The 13,605-nt window shown below is 43.9% G+C and overlaps 1 protein-coding gene across 1 annotated transcript in view; it reads right to left on the bottom strand.

Moving 5' to 3' along the window:
- bod1l1 (biorientation of chromosomes in cell division 1-like 1) overlaps positions 1-8,208 on the bottom strand; it is a 48,632-nt gene extending 40,424 nt beyond the window's left edge. Inside the window, exon 1 of the mRNA XM_072253013.1 lies at positions 8,006-8,208. Coding sequence (XP_072109114.1) covers positions 8,006-8,122 — 117 coding nt within the window. The 5' untranslated portion in view covers positions 8,123-8,208. The remainder of the gene's footprint in view (positions 1-8,005) is intronic.
- Between the last annotated feature and the right edge of the window lie 5,397 nt (positions 8,209-13,605).

Raw genomic sequence — 13,605 nt, 5'->3', positions numbered from 1 at the left:
CTAGCGATATAGAGGGAAAACAGGAACAAGGTACTGAATTTGGATGGTCAGCCATGGCAAAAAAGGTTCAAAGATATTACTGCTCCCATCTTCTATTTAAAATCAAATCATAAAAAGTTCTGTTTATTTTTCCAAATAAGAGACAAAAAAGTGATTACAAGGGAAGATGAAGTCAGATGATGCAGATGGAGTTTAAATTTACAATGAAACCATTCAAACATGAGGAAAAGGCTTGAGGAGAGAGAAGCAACGCGCCGCGCGTACGCAGCCCTCTGGTGAAAAATGATGTCATATCCGTTAAATAGGGGCCGTGGACAATTTGATGGAGATGGACGTCAAAGCACAGAGGAACGTCTGGAAAAATTTCTGAAATGCTCATTCGCTGCTATCGTTACTGCGCAGTCGGGAAGGCCTCAAAGTCCCCGGCTTTGCCTGTTGTTGGCGACCGAGATGGAGGTCGAATCGTTCGGATAAAGATGGCACTCAGTTCTCGGTGTCGGAGAGCTGATCAGAGCTCGAAGTTTTCGGATGACTCAGAGTTGGACCGTGGTCGGGTATGGCAGGGAGAGTTTTTCTTCCTTCTCCCGTCTGCGTGAGATGTGGGACATTTGAGAGACTTTGAACTTTTATTGTGCTCATAGACTTCTTCATCAAGTTATGGTATTGTTGCACTGTTGTAACTATATGTTATAATTATGTGGTTTTGTTAGTTTTTTTCAGTCTTGGTCTATCTTGTGTTTTGTGATATCACACCGGAAGAAATATTGTATCATTTCTTAATGCATGCATTACTAAATGACAATAAAGAGGACTGTGTGTCTTCATAATCTAAATCTGCAGATGCTGGAAATTCAAGCAACACACATAAAAAATGCTGGTGAATGCAGCAGGCCAGGCAGCATCTATAGGAAGAGGTACAGTCGACATTTCGGGCTGAGACCCTTTGTCAGGACAAACTGAAAGAAGAGATAGTAAGAGATTTGAAAGTGGGAGGGGGAGGGAGAGATCCGAAATGATACGAGAAGACAGGAGGGGGAGGGAAGGAGCTAAGAACTAGAAAGTTGATTGGCAAAAGGGATACGAAGCTGGAGGAGGGAGGGGACAGGAGGCCTAGGGAGAAAGAAAGGGGGAGGGGGAAAGCCTAGAGGATGGGCAAGGAGTTATAGTGAGAGGGACAGAGGGAGAAAAAAAAAGAGGGAAAAAAGGGGAAAGATAAATAAATAAATAAATAAATAAATAAATAAGGGATGGGGTACGAAGGGGAGGTGGGGCATTAACGTAAGTAAGAGAAGTCAATGTTCATGCCATCAGGTTGGAGGCTACCCAGACAGAATATAAGGTGTTGTTCCTCCAACCTGAGTGTGGCTTCATCTTGACCATAGAGGAGGCCGTGGATAGACATATCAGAATGGGAATGGGACGTGGAATTAAAATGTGTGGCCACTGGGATATCCTGCTTTCTCTGGCAGCCAGAGCGTAGATGTTCAGCGAAACGGTCTCCCAGCCTGCGTCGGGTCTCGCCAATACACAGAAGATCACATCGGGAGCACCGGACGCAGTATATCACCCCAGCCGACTCACAGGTGAAGTGTCGCCTTACCTGGAAGGACTGTCCGGGGCCCTGAATGGTGGTGAGGAAGGAAGTGTAAGGGCATGTATAGCACTTGTTCCACTTACAAGGATAAGTGCCAGGAGGGAGATCGGTGGAAAGGGATGGTGGGAACGAATGGATAAGGGAGTCGCGTAGGGAGCGATCCCTGTGGAAAGCGGGGGCGGGGGGGGGGAAGATGTGCTTAGTGGTGGGATCCCTTTGAAGGCGGCAGAAGTTACGGAGAATATGTTGGACCCGGAGGCTGGTGGGGTGGTAGGTGAGGACAAGGGGAACCCTATTCCTGGTGGGGTGGTGGGAGGATAGGGTGAGAGTAGGTGACATCTGCTCCCGTCCCATGATCATCTCTCTTCTCCAGCTTCGTATTCCTTTTGCCAATCAACTTTCCAGCTCTTAGCTTCATCCCTCCCCCTCCCCCTTTCAAATCTCTTTTTTCAGTTAATTGTGACGAAGGGTCTCAGCCCGAAACGTTGACTGCACCTCTTCCTATAGATGCTGCCTGGCCTGCTGCGTTCACCAGTTTTTATGAATTAAACCATTCAGCCTGGTCTGTCACTATAAACTCTGTAAATGCATTGTATTTAATCTGTTCTCTACATCAGAGGTTATAACACACCCCTAATAATCTCTTGTAAGAACTGGGTCCCACAAATTGTGCTTTGCGATTTGGGAACTAAGCTGGGAAACTAAAAAAAAACCCGCTGGAAGAATGAAATATTTAGGGTAGCAGAATAGACAGCACTGACATCTGATAGTTCATAGGGCTATAATATAGTCCTATTGCAATTTCCTTTAGGATCAATAAAGTATCTATTAATTTCGTCATTCTTTTATCATTCTTCAATTCCACCCAAAATTGCCTCAGGGGATGAGGTCTCCAGTATTTTTTCCAAACAATGCTGTGCCATTTTCCCTGATGTAATTCCACCTCTCCTCCTTTAATCCTGGAACAACTGAACCGTGGAACATTCTGTTGCCAATTTGATCCAGCAGTCTGGAGTGTCCGTGTTCTTCCATTGCCAATGTCAGTTTCCACCAGATACTTCAATTTCCTCCCAAATCCCAGACAGGCTGAGGCTTGTTTATTGTAAACCAGACTCAACTGTAGGTAACAAATTATCCTTGTGGGAAGGTTTGCTAGTATTGGTCTGGGTCATTTAAACTCGAACTACAGTGGGAGTGTGGGAACCAGAGTGGCAGGATAGCAAGTGAAGTGGCCGTGGAGGAAGCAGATGTTAAGTCTACAAGCACGGTGAGACTTTCTGATTGCATCAATCTCAATGCAAGAAGTATTGCAAGGTAAAGGCGGCAGATGAACTTACGACCATGGATCCACACATGCAATTACCATGTTGCAGCCATCAATGAGACTTGGTTGCAGGAAGGGCAGGACTGGCAGCTGAATGCTCCAGGTTCCATTGGTTTAGACATGACAGAGGGGGAGGTACTAAAAGAGGAGAGTTGGATTTACTCTAACAGCAAACAGTAGGCTCACCTACTGAGACAATTTGGATGGAACTGAGGAATAAAAAGGGGCAACATACACAAAATGCTGGAGAAACTCAGCAGGTCAGGCAGTAGCCATGGGAAAAGAGTAAACAGTTGATGTTTCAGGCTGAGACCCTTCATCAGGACTTAGTGCAAACCATCGACTGTTTACTCTTTTCCATAGATGCTGCCTGGCCTGCATCTGGACTCCAGCATTGTGTGTGTGTGTGTGTGTGTGTGTGTGTTGTTTTGGACTTCTAGCATCTGTGATAAAAAGGGGCAACTATATTAATGGGACTATATTATAGCCCTCCTAAGTCAGCAGAATTAAGATTTTTTAAAAAAGAGACTTATAGATATATTACATGGTAATAGGTTCTTCCTCCACTGCCCAATTACACCTATGTGACCAATTAACCTATTAACCTATAGGTTAATATGGGAGGAAACCAGAGCTCCCAGGAAAACCATGTAGTCACAGGGAGAACACACAACTCCTGATGGAGAGTGGCAGAATTGATCCAGGTCACTGGCACCGTAATAGCAGTATGCTAACCGTGACAACATCAAACCCAAGGAGAAGCAAATTTGTAACATGATAACAGAGTTGCAGGAAATAAAGTTGTGACAGTCCGTGATTTTCTAAAACTTTCTAGATATTGTCTGGGACTCCCATACTGTGAAAAGAACTGAATGGGAGAGAATTTGTGTTAAATATGTTCATGAAAGTTTCCTTCATTACTATAGTAGAGACCCCAAACAGAGAGCACGATACTGGATCTCCTCTATAGGAATGAGACAAGGCATGTGACAGAAGTGTGTGTAGTGGATTATTAATTCCATTAGTATCAAGATAATCATGGAGAAAAATAGGATAGAGAAATCTAGGGTTAAGATTCTAAATTGGTGAAAGGCCAAGTTTGACAGTATCAAAATGGATCTGGGAGATCTGGATCAAGTGGGTTGCTTTCTAACAAAGATGCTTAGTAAATCAGAAATAAAATATTGAGAATACAGAATCTGCATGCTCTTATTACAAATAAAAGGCAAGGCTAACAGGTTTAGGGAACATTGATTATCAAAGACATAGACAGTTAGGATTGAAGTGTCAGGGTATAAGAAATGCAAGAGGACACTTCAGAGAAAATAAAGGGGGCTAAGGATATGAGTGTAAATGAGCAATACGAGTGTCCTGACGAAGGGTCTCGGCCCGAAACGTCAACTGTACCTCTTCCTAGAGATGTTGTCTGGCCTGCTGCATTCACCAGCAACTTTGATGTGTGTTGCTAAGGTATGAGGTTGCTTTGGCAGACAAGGTTAAAGAGGATCCTAAGGGCCTCTAATGGCATATTGAGATCAAAGGGATTGCAAGGGACAAAACAGGTCCTCTTGAAAATCAGCACAGTTATCAATGCAAGGAGCTGAAAGACATGGGGGAGAACTTAAGTATTTTGTGGGTCTATATTTTCTCAAGGGACAGGCAGAATTGAGGCAAAAGAATAGGGAGGTCATGATTCATATCCAGATTTTGTTTAAGGAGCTGCATACTGTCGTGAGGCGAATTAAGATGGGTAAATCCTCAAGGGTTAACTAGATGTACCCTTGGATCTTGTGGGAGGTAGTGCAGAAATTGCAGGTGCCCTGTATACGTTTTTAACCAAATTTAAATCATACTTCACCATTGGTGAGGTGCCAGTGGACTGCAGGATAACTAATGTTCCAGTTTAAGGTTCTAAAAATAAAGCAGGAAATTAAAGGTCAGTGAGCCTGACGTAAGTCATGGGTAAATTATTGTTAGATAATGAGTATTTGGATAGACAAAGCTTGATTAGGGATAGCCTCCTTAAAGAGCGGAGTGACATTTGCAGCTTTCTAGTCCTCCAGAACCATTCCACAATCTAGCGATTCATGAAAGATCATTACTAATGGCTCCACAATCTCTCCAACTATCTCTTTCAGGGCCCTGGGCTGTAGTCAGTCTAGTTCAGGTGACATCTACCTTCAGACTTCTCAGCTTCCCAAGCACCTCCTCCTTAGTAATAGTAACTGCACTCACTTCTGTCTTGCGACGCTCTCAAAATTCTTGCATACTGCTAATGTCTTCACAGTGAAGACTGATGCAAATATTTTTCATCCACCATTATCTGTCGCCCCATTATCTCCTCTCCAATGTCATTTTCCAGCAGTCCGATATCCACTCTTGTCTGCTTTACTCTTTATATATCTGAAAATTATTTTTGCTACACCCTTTTATATCATTGGCTAGCTTACCTTCATATTTCATCTTTTCCGACCTTTCGGTTTCAGTTGCTTCCTATTGGTTTTTAAAAGCTTCATCACAATCCACTAACTTTCTACTAATTTTTGCTCCATTATATGCCCTCTCTTGTGCTTTTATGTTGTCTTTGACTTCACCTGCCAGCCACAGTTGTCTCATCCTCCACTTAGAATACTTCTTCATCTTTAGGACTTCCAGAAACTCCAGCTACTGCTGTTCTGCCGTCATCCTTGCTTGTGTCCCTTTCCAATCAACTTTGGCCAGCTTCTCTCTCAAGCCTCCAATCCCTCTGATCCTCCACAGGTATACAAATGAGAAGTATGGATCGTGTGAATGCTTGCGGGCTTTTGCACCACAAGTTGAGTTAGACTAGAACCAGAGGTCATAGGTTTAGGGCAAGGGTCGGCAACCTTTTTGCCTCTGTGGGCCGGATCGCGTATTAATAAACGGACTGTGGGCCAGATAAATGCCATAAAAAACTTGAAATATGGGAATTATCCATGTAAATACATTTAGTTATGTTTTGCCTCAAATTAATGAATAATGCATGCTAGAAAATCATTTGTGCTTAATGTTGCCTGCTCCCGGTTTAGGGTGACCTGAGAGGATCTTCTTTTCCAAGAAAGGAGTGTGGAACAAGCTGCTGGGATGTAGTGGATGAACATTGTAATATTTATGAGAAATTTGGATAGGTACATGTATGAGAGGTCGAGATAGCAATAGTTTCGGTGCAAGTAGATGGGAGAAGGCAAAATTATAGCATAAAAGTCTAGATGGGTCAAATGGTCTATTTCTGGGATGTAGTGTTCTATCACACAAACAAATAAAACCAGCAGATGAATAGCGATTATGACCAATTTTTGTGTCATGAGTTATCTAATTAACATCAGAATCAGGTATAATATCACTGGCAAATGTTGTGAAATGTGTTGTTTTACAGCAGCAGTGTATTGCAATACATAGTAATAAACTACAAATTATAATATATATTACACATATACACACACAAATTAAATTAGTTCAAAAAGAGAGCAAATAAGAAAAAAGTGAGGTACTATACATGGGTTCATCGTCCACTCAGAAATCTAAAGGCGGAGGGGAAGATGCTGCTCTGAAAATTTTGAGCGTGTCTTCAGGCTACTGTAGCTCCTCCTTGATAGTAGCAATGAGAAGAGGGCATGCACTGGGTGAGAGTCCGCAATGACAGATGATGCCTGAGGCATCCCCTTTTGAAGATTTCCTCAATGCTGGGGAGGCTAGGGCTCATGATGGAGCTGACTGAGTTTGCAACTTTCTGCAGGTTTTTCCGATGCTTTTTAGCGGCCCCTCCATACCAAACGGTATTGCTAGTCTAGAATGCTCAGTTCAATGGTGCTTCTGAAGAAATTTGCAAGAGTTCTTAATGTCACGTCAAGTCTCCTCAAACTGCTAATGAAATACAGCCACTGCCGCACCTTCTTTGTAATTGCATCAGTATGTTGGGTCCAGGATAGATCTTCAGAGATGTTGACACTCAGGAGCTTGAAATTGCTCACCCTTTCCACCGCTGATGCCTCAATGAGGACTGGTGTGCGCCTCGACTTCCCCTTGCTGAAGTTTCTTCTCACAGTCCAAAGACATACCGGCTGATAGATTAATTGCCTATTGTAAATTGTCCTGTGAATAGGCTACGATTAAATCGTGGGATTGTTGTGTAATGTGGCTTGGAGGTCTGGAAGGGCCACACTGCATCTCAAAGTAATTTTTTTTTTTTTAAAAAGTCCAGAATCAATTCCTTGATCTTACTGACAGAGTGCAAGGTTTTTGATGTGACACCACTCAACAAGCTGATCTGTCTCACTCCTATATGCCTCCTTGTCACCACCTGAAATTCTGCCAACAATAGTTGTGCATTTCAAAGGCTCTTTTGGCTTAACTTTTTTTCCTTCCTCTAGACAGATACACGTTCAGCTTCCTTTATAAATTTATATCTAACAATTATAACTCATTCAAAACTGCATATAGTTCAACTTTCATTGCGCCTTAAGCTCTGACTTCTCTCAGAGCAGAGCCACCGTGACAACAGAAGAGTCAGAATAAACTTGAATAGGTCCCACATCTGGCAATCACAAGATTACATTTCTTGACAGTCAGTTAGACAAGAAGCGTTATTCACAGGTGTTATTAAACTTGCTGCGTATCTCTAACACTCTTTTACTCGGCACCAGCAATGATTTCCTTTCAGTTAGCTTTCCAACTTGCAAAGTAAATTGTTAGTCCAATTCTTAGCATGGCTAGTAACCGCACCGACGAGGCACTAACACTCTTACTCAGGGAACCCGTGTTGTTTTCCCGAATGTGCTCTCGTATAGAATGTGACTCAACTATATTGACCCACCTAACCCCTTAACTCAAACGGATACAGCAAGCGGCGTATCCCTGGTCTCCCACGCAGGTGGGAGAAGGCAGAAGACTGGAAGCACCGGGCTCCAGTAGGAAACCCCGAGGCTCTCTCGGCAATGCGCCACTCCAGCTGTCACTCTAGCAGCCCAGCGCGAAGGCTGGAGGTAGTCACCATCGCTTTCAGCCCATCGAAGAGCTGGCAGCCGCCCACCCACCCAGGGCCCGAAGCCTTGGCTGCTTCCACTTGCCTTAGTGTCCACGTCGGCCAGGCAGTCGCGGCGGAACTGGTCAAAGAGGCCCTGATTCTTGAGGTGATTGACGATCATGGACACAAGCTTGGGGTCTCCGGGGGCCAGGGCGTCCATGGCGCGGGAGGTCGGAGGCCGATCACCCGGCAACCGAGAACGACGCGCACTCAGCTGCAAACTCCGCGCCGAGGATCATGGAAGGCGTGACGTCACTTCCAGGGCGGGACCTCCGGTCAGGTGGCGGTATTTCCGTCCTCCGCTGCGCTACGAACGAGATATTGGAAGAAGTCAGGCCGTATCAATGGGGGGGGGGGGAACGGCAGTTGATGATTAGGGTTGAATCCCGGATGGATAGAGGGTTTCAGTCAAGGAATTTGGGGTAGAGATGCTAGAACGTGATGAAGAAGACCGAAATAGCGAACATGAGCAACACACATCAAAGTTCGCAAACAACAGGAATTCTGCAGATGCTGGAAATTCAAGCAACACGTCAAAGTTGCTGGTGAACTCAGCAGGCCAGGCAGCATCTCTAGGAAGAGGTGCAGTCGATGTTTCAGGCCGAGACCCTTCGTCAGGACTAACTGAAGGAAGAGTATTTGCCAGAAGTTTGGTCATGTAGCAGCTGTGTGATGTGGTGGAAAACATGGTTAGGGTGATTGCGGAGAAGGTATCAGGCCAAGATGTAGCAATTGCAGGGGGGAGGGTGGAATTATAGCTTTGCTAATGCAGGGTGTCCTGTATATAAGAAAGCTGTGATAGTGCAGTGCGTTTGGGTAGAAAATTGTGTTTCATATGCAGAAACTCTTCAAAGTACAGAGGATAGTGTCAGTGGGATGAATTACTAACCAGAATACAGATAGATTAAAGTTAGTGTGTAAAATGCATGATTTTCCAACAAAGGATGGTTGATCTAAAATTTGTTGATTTAATAGTTGTGCAAAATTGTAGAGCACAAACTAAAGGTAGGGCAGAAAAACATAAAATTATATTAAAAGCTGCAGACATCTAGACATAAAAGAGTTATTTCTAGAAGCCATTAGTGGTGCATAGAACAGTACAGCACAGTACTTCCGGCCCACAATGTTGTGCTGAAGCAACTCAAAACTGAATCAAAGACACCCAAAAACTAACTCCTTCTACCTGCACCTTGTCCATCTCCCACCATCTTCCTTGCATTCATCTGCTTATCTAAACGTCTCTTAAAAGCCTCTAATGTATTTGCCTCTCACGATACCAGGCACTAAAAAACTTACCCCTCACATTTCCCTTGAATCTACCCTTTCTCACCTTCAATGCGTGCCCTCTGGTATTAGACATTTCTACCCTGGGAAACAGATGCTCTCTGTTCACTGTTCAGAAGTTTATAGCTTCTTATAATCTTAGTCATAGTCATACTTTATTGATTCCGGGAGAAATCAGTTAAATCTTACAAACTTCTCTCAGTCTCTGGCACTCCAGAGAAAACAACCCAAGTTTTTCGGGCCTCTTGTTATAGCACATGCCCTCTAAACCAGGCAGCATCCTGGTAAAGCTTTTCTGCGCCCACTCCAAAGCCTCGACATTCTTCATACAGTGGAGCAACCAGAACTGTATGCAATATTGCAGATGTGGCCTAACCAGAGTTTTATAAAGTTGCAACATTACTTCTTGACCTTTGAACTCAGTGCCTTGACTAATGAAAACAAACATTCCATAAGCCTTTTTAACCACCCTATCGACCTGTGTAGCCACTTTCAAGGAGCAACAAACTTGGACCCCAAGACCTCTCTGCTCAGCAACACCATTAAGGACCTTGCCCTTAACAGTGTACTGTTTCCTTACATTTGTCCTACCTAGGAGCAACACCTCGAATTTCCCTGGGTTATATTCCATCTGCCATATATCTGCAACTGATCTACATCACGCTTATTCTTTGCTGGTCTTCTACACTATCCGCAACTCCGCCAATTTTGGTGTTATAGAAAGATAGAAAATAGGTGCAGGAGTAGGCCATTCGGCCCTTCGAGCCTGCACAGCCATTTATTATGATCATGGCTGATCATCCAACTCAGAACCCCGCCCCAGCCTTCCCTCCATACCCCCTGATCCCCGTAGCCACAAGGGCCATATCTAACTCCCTCTTAAATATAGCCAATGAACTGGCCTCAACTGTTTCCTGTGGCAGCGAATTCCACAGATTCACCACTCTCTGTGTGAAGAAGTTTTCCCTAATCTCAGTCCTAAAAGGCTTCTCCTTTATCCTCAAACTGTGACCCTTCGTTCTGGACTTCCCCAACGTTGGGAACAATCTTCCCACATCTAGCCTGTCCAATCCCTTTAGGATTTTATACATTTCAATCAGATCCCCCCCCTCAATCTTCTAAATTCCAACGAGTACAAGCTCAGTTCATCCAGTCTTTCTTCATATGAAAGTCCTGCCATCCCAGCAATCAATCTGGTGAACCTTCTTTTTACTCCCTCTATGGCAAGGATGTCTTTCCTCAGATTAGGGGACCAAAACTGCACACAATACTCCAGGTGTGGTCTCACCAAGACCTTGTACAACTGCAGTAGTACCTCCCTGCTCCTGTACTCGAATCCTCTTGCTATGAATGCCAGCATACCATTCGCCTTTTTCACCGCCTGCTGTACCTGCATGCCCACTTTCAATGACTGGTGTATAATGACACCCAGGTCTCGTTCTGCAAATTTACTAATCCACCCATCTACAGTTTCATGCAGGTCATTTATTGACATCAAGTAGGGGTAAATAATATTCAGACTTCAAAGAAGGGTTGTTAATATTTACCTATCTTTACTCTTTTTCTTTTTTTCTTATTTTTTACAATGCAGTGCTGGAAGTTTGTAGCCAATGGTCAATGAAGCATTGTCATTGTTTTTTTTTCTCTTTTTTAAAAATCCTACAATGAAATGGTAGAAGTTGTTAGCTTATTGTTAGGGGATTTTAATGCTCATAGTACTATGTGAGGTTGTAGTAACAAAGATATGAAGGGATTGGTAGAGGAAGACTTTCTGGAAGAGAAGTATTTGCTGTGCTTGAATGATGTTCAGTGGGCGGTGGTAATGTACCTTACATCAGTCTGCCAGTCACCTTTAAACATTGGAAGAAGGAAGGTTGACTAATCAGTTTGCCCTGTAGAAGCTGTCTAACCTGAATTCCTTCAGTATTCTGTGCACGTTGCTCAAGATCTCCAGCATCTGCAGAACCTTTTGTGTTACCTTTTACAACCTATACCACCTCACCTCCTCCTCTTCCCATCACCAACAGAGACCCCAGGGGAGCAATGTATAAACAAAAAAAAAATAAAAGTAATTGACTGTCAGGTTGTGAAAAGCTATCAGGTTATAGTTAGGGCGTGTTAAAGGAGAAGGAATGGAGAGGGAGAAGAGATAGAATAGAAGTAGAGGGGAAGACTGAGCCAAAATTGGGAGGAGTAGGGGAGAGAAGAGAGGGAATTTAGGAAGGTAATGGGAGAGAGAGAGAAAGTGGAATTGACACAAGAGTAATGATAATGAAAGGGGGGAGCAAGGGAAAAGATTGGGGTGGAAGATGGAATAATGAATGAAAATAGAGAGGGAGAAAAGTTGAGATGCTGATAGTCTATTGAAATGGGAACCCCCCTCCCCCACCCATTTACTGGGCAATCAGCTCACCCTTGTGAGATCAATGTAGGATATCATCATTTTATAAACTCAGACATGGTAATATAAAAATACCAGGAGAGACCCTGTGGCAAGAATTTTATGGCCAGCTGCTTCTCAAAAGTATCCCTCAGGCGGAACCTGTGGGATTAGCTGGGCGAATCCTTCAATGCAAGGTACAGCTATGCTCCAATAAGTCCTGCCAAAGTAAATCAGTGTAGCCTGATATTTGTTAAATACAGCTGTTTAATGTTTGCAGAGTAATGTCACGTGAAAATGTGGAAGATTCAGGGAGTGGGTTGCAGGCTGAATGTTGGATCGGTACCTGGAGCTATGACATTGAGGCCATTACAGAGACTTGGATGGCTCAGGGGCAGGAATGGTTACTTCAAGTGCCAGGCTTTAGATGTTTCAGAAGGGACAGGGAGGGAGGCAAAAAAGATGGGGACATGGCACCGCTGATCAGAGATAGTGACACGGCTGCAGAAAAGGAGGAAGTCATGGAAGGGTTGTCTACAGAGTCTCTGGGTGGAAGTTAGGAACAGGAAGGAACTTGGAAGTATAAATTGGGAACAGGTGTTCTCAGGGAAATGTACGGCAGAAATGTGACAAACGTTCAGGGGATATTTGCGTGAAGTTCTGCACTGGTTCATTCCAATGATACAGGGAAAGGATGGTAGGGTACGGGAACAGTGGTGTACAAAGGCTGTTGTAAATCTAGTCAAGAAGAAAAGAGCTTACGAAAGATTCAAAAAGTTAGGTAATGATAGAGATCTAGAAGATTATAAGGCTAGCAAGAAGGAGCTTAATTAAAAAAGTTCGGAGAGCCAGAAGGGGGCATGAGAAGCCCTTGGCGGGCAGGATTAAAGAAAACCCCGAGTCATTCTACAAGTATGTGAAGAGCAAGAGGATAAGACATGAGAGAATAGGACCAATCAAGTGACAATGGAAAAGCGTGTATGGAATCGGAGGAGACAGTAGAGATACTTAATGAATACTTTGCTTCAGTATTCACGACGGAAAAGGATCTTGGCGATTGTAGGGATGACTTACAGAGGACTGAAAAGTTTGAGCATGAAGATATTAAGAAAGAGTATGTGCTGGAGCTTTTGGAAAGCATCAAGTTGGATAAGTCACCAGGACCGGACGAGGTTTACCCCAGGCTACTGTGGGAGGCGAGGGAGGAGATTGCTGAGCCTCTGGTGATGATCTTTGCATCATCAGTGGAGACGGGAGAGGTTACGGAGGATTGGAGGGTTGTGGATGTTGTTCCCTTATTCAAGAAAGGGAGTAGAGATAGTCCAGGAAATTATAGACCAGTGAGTCTTACTTCAGTGGTTGGTAACTTGATGGAAAAGATCCTGAGAGGCAGGATTTATGAACATTTGGGGAGGCATAATATGATTAGGAATAGTCAGCATGGCTTTGTGAAAGGCAGGTTGTGCCTTATGAACTTGATTGAATTTTGAGGATGTGACTACCTTGATGAAGGTAGAACAGTAGATGTAGTGTATGTGGATTTCAACAAGGCATTTGATAAGGTACCCCATGCCAGGCTTATTGAGAAAGTAAGGAGGCATGGGATCCATGGGGACATTGCTTTGTGGATCCAGAAGTGACTTGCCCACAGAAGGCAAAGAGTGGTTATAGACGGGTCATATTCTGCATGGAAGTCGATGACCAGTGGTGTGCCTCAGGGCTCTGTTCTGGGACCCCTACTCTTTGTGATTTTTATATCTGACCTGGATGAGGAAGTGGAGGCATGGGTTAGTAAATTTGCTGATGACACAAAGGTTGGGGATGTTGTGTATAGTGTGGAGGACTGTCAGAGATTACAGCAGGACATCGATAGGATGCAAAACTGGGCTGAGAAGTGGTAGATGGAGTTCAACCCAAATAAGTGTATTGTGGATTTTGGTAGGTCAAATATGGCAGAATATAGCATTAATGGTAAGAAT

The sequence above is a fragment of the Mobula birostris genome, chromosome 3 (genome assembly GCF_030028105.1).
Source record: "Mobula birostris isolate sMobBir1 chromosome 3, sMobBir1.hap1, whole genome shotgun sequence".
In the NCBI taxonomy this organism is placed as follows: domain Eukaryota; kingdom Metazoa; phylum Chordata; class Chondrichthyes; order Myliobatiformes; family Myliobatidae; genus Mobula; species Mobula birostris.
Note: the sequence above shows the minus strand (reverse complement) of the source record. Positions and strands in the feature narration are given on the sequence as shown.